Source organism: Tarenaya hassleriana, unplaced genomic scaffold, assembly GCF_000463585.1.
Source record: "Tarenaya hassleriana unplaced genomic scaffold, ASM46358v1 Cleome2, whole genome shotgun sequence".
NCBI classification, from domain to species: Eukaryota; Viridiplantae; Streptophyta; class Magnoliopsida; order Brassicales; family Cleomaceae; genus Tarenaya; species Tarenaya hassleriana.
In genome coordinates this window covers 1,805,436-1,806,912 of record NW_010965372.1, presented here as the reverse complement: position 1 = coordinate 1,806,912, position 1,477 = coordinate 1,805,436, and the positions used below count along the sequence as shown (strand labels likewise).

The following is a 1,477-nucleotide window of genomic DNA, read 5'->3' as shown; positions in this document are numbered from 1 at the left end:
ATCTCGGCGGCGGCGGAGGCGCTTGTGCCCCCACCGTGGCGGTTTATGTTATGGCGCTTGTATTTTCATGCGTTGTAGACTTTTAGTTGCTCTGTGCTTATTTTACATATTCAGTCCAAGGGTTTATTCGCTTCGTGGAAAATTTGTATATTTTCTTGAGTCAATCAATAATTCTCACGCCATAAATAAAAAAAAAAAGGAATCACCTCTTCTAAGCTTTCATAGCTTCAAATGCTATACATACATATACTTATTATATACATGTATATATAACAGCGGGAAATGCTCTTTCTGGGCTTAGATTGGGTTTTATTGGGCCTAAAAGGCCCATCTACGTCTCTTGTATCTTGGCGCTCTGTGTGGTAACTGGCCATTAATCCGTTTTGTCAGATTATATTATTGGTAACAACCTAAGATTGTCGGTGGAAACTGGACTCGAAAAAGAGAGATCCGAACCATACACGTGGCGTTCCAGTTTTAGAAGCCCCAGGCTGGCCTGAAGATTCCGAAAACACCCCTCAATTCTACTGTAAACTACGAATTTACCCCCTTACCGACACTGCTGTGATGCCACGTCATAGTCGATCTAACGGTTCTCTTTGACGTCTGTCCGTTTCTCCTGCTGCCTTGATTCAACAAGAAGAGTCGGATACACTGGCACGTGACATGTTGGATTATTCGTATAAAAAATAAAAAAACGGTACATTATATTATATAAAATCCCATCTAAACCCATATAGATAGCGTGTTTGATTGAACTGTATGATGAATCACATCAGATGGAAAAGAACCTCAACTAAACAAATCCAATAAAATATGATAATAATTAAGTCCGTAGGAGTTTAGTAAATTGATTTTTTTCTTTTAATACTAAGATATAATAAACCTTATACTAAAATAAAATTATAAAATGCATGTAAGCATTTATGGAATCTGCAATGGCTTTAGGAATCTCCAATGGCGTTTCCGTAATTATTTCCAAGTCCAGGCCCATTTCAGTTGCATCTTTCTTCGTTTTCTTTTCCCGCAGTTTAAGCTCCTCGAGCTCACTTTCCCCTTCCTTCGCTCTGTAAACCCAAAAACCTTTCTCTCTCTCTCTCTCTGAGCTTCGATTTCAATGGCGGCAATGGCGAAGAAGACGAGAGAAGCTATCGTCTCTCTCATCCTCACTCTCTCTCTACTCTTCGCTGGTGAGACTCGCGCGCACAACGTCACGCGCCTCCTCGCGAAGCACCCGTCCTTCTCGACCTTCAACCATTACCTGAGCGAGACCCACCTCGCCAACGAGATCAACCGGAGAACCACCATCACCGTCTGCGCCGTCGACAATGCCGCCATGTCCGACATCATCTCCAAGGGCTACACCATTTCCACCGTCAAGAACATCCTCTCCCTCCACATCCTCCTCGACTATTTCGGCGCCAAAAAGCTCCACCAGATCCGCGACGGTTCCGGTGTGTGTGACGAGCTTTTTTGC

General features: G+C 43.3%; 2 protein-coding genes across 3 annotated transcripts in view; both read left to right on the top strand.

Annotated features, from left to right (window-relative positions):
• LOC104811664 (arp2/3 complex-activating protein rickA) overlaps window positions 1–230 on the top strand; it is an 804-nt gene extending 574 nt beyond the window's left edge. The window contains exon 2 of one of the 2 annotated variants that reach the window (XM_010538429.2): window positions 4–230. In XM_010538429.2, coding sequence (XP_010536731.1) covers window positions 4–86 — 83 coding nt within the window. In that variant the 3' untranslated portion in view covers window positions 87–230. The remainder of the gene's footprint in view (window positions 1–3) is intronic. The other variant, XM_010538430.2, reaches the window with a different exon arrangement.
• Window positions 231–990: 760 nt separating this feature from the next.
• Window positions 991–1,477, top strand: part of LOC104811663 (fasciclin-like arabinogalactan protein 1) — a 2,175-nt gene continuing 1,688 nt past the window's right edge. Inside the window, exon 1 of the mRNA XM_010538428.2 lies at window positions 991–1,462. Coding sequence (XP_010536730.1) covers window positions 1,118–1,462 — 345 coding nt within the window. The 5' untranslated portion in view covers window positions 991–1,117. The remainder of the gene's footprint in view (window positions 1,463–1,477) is intronic.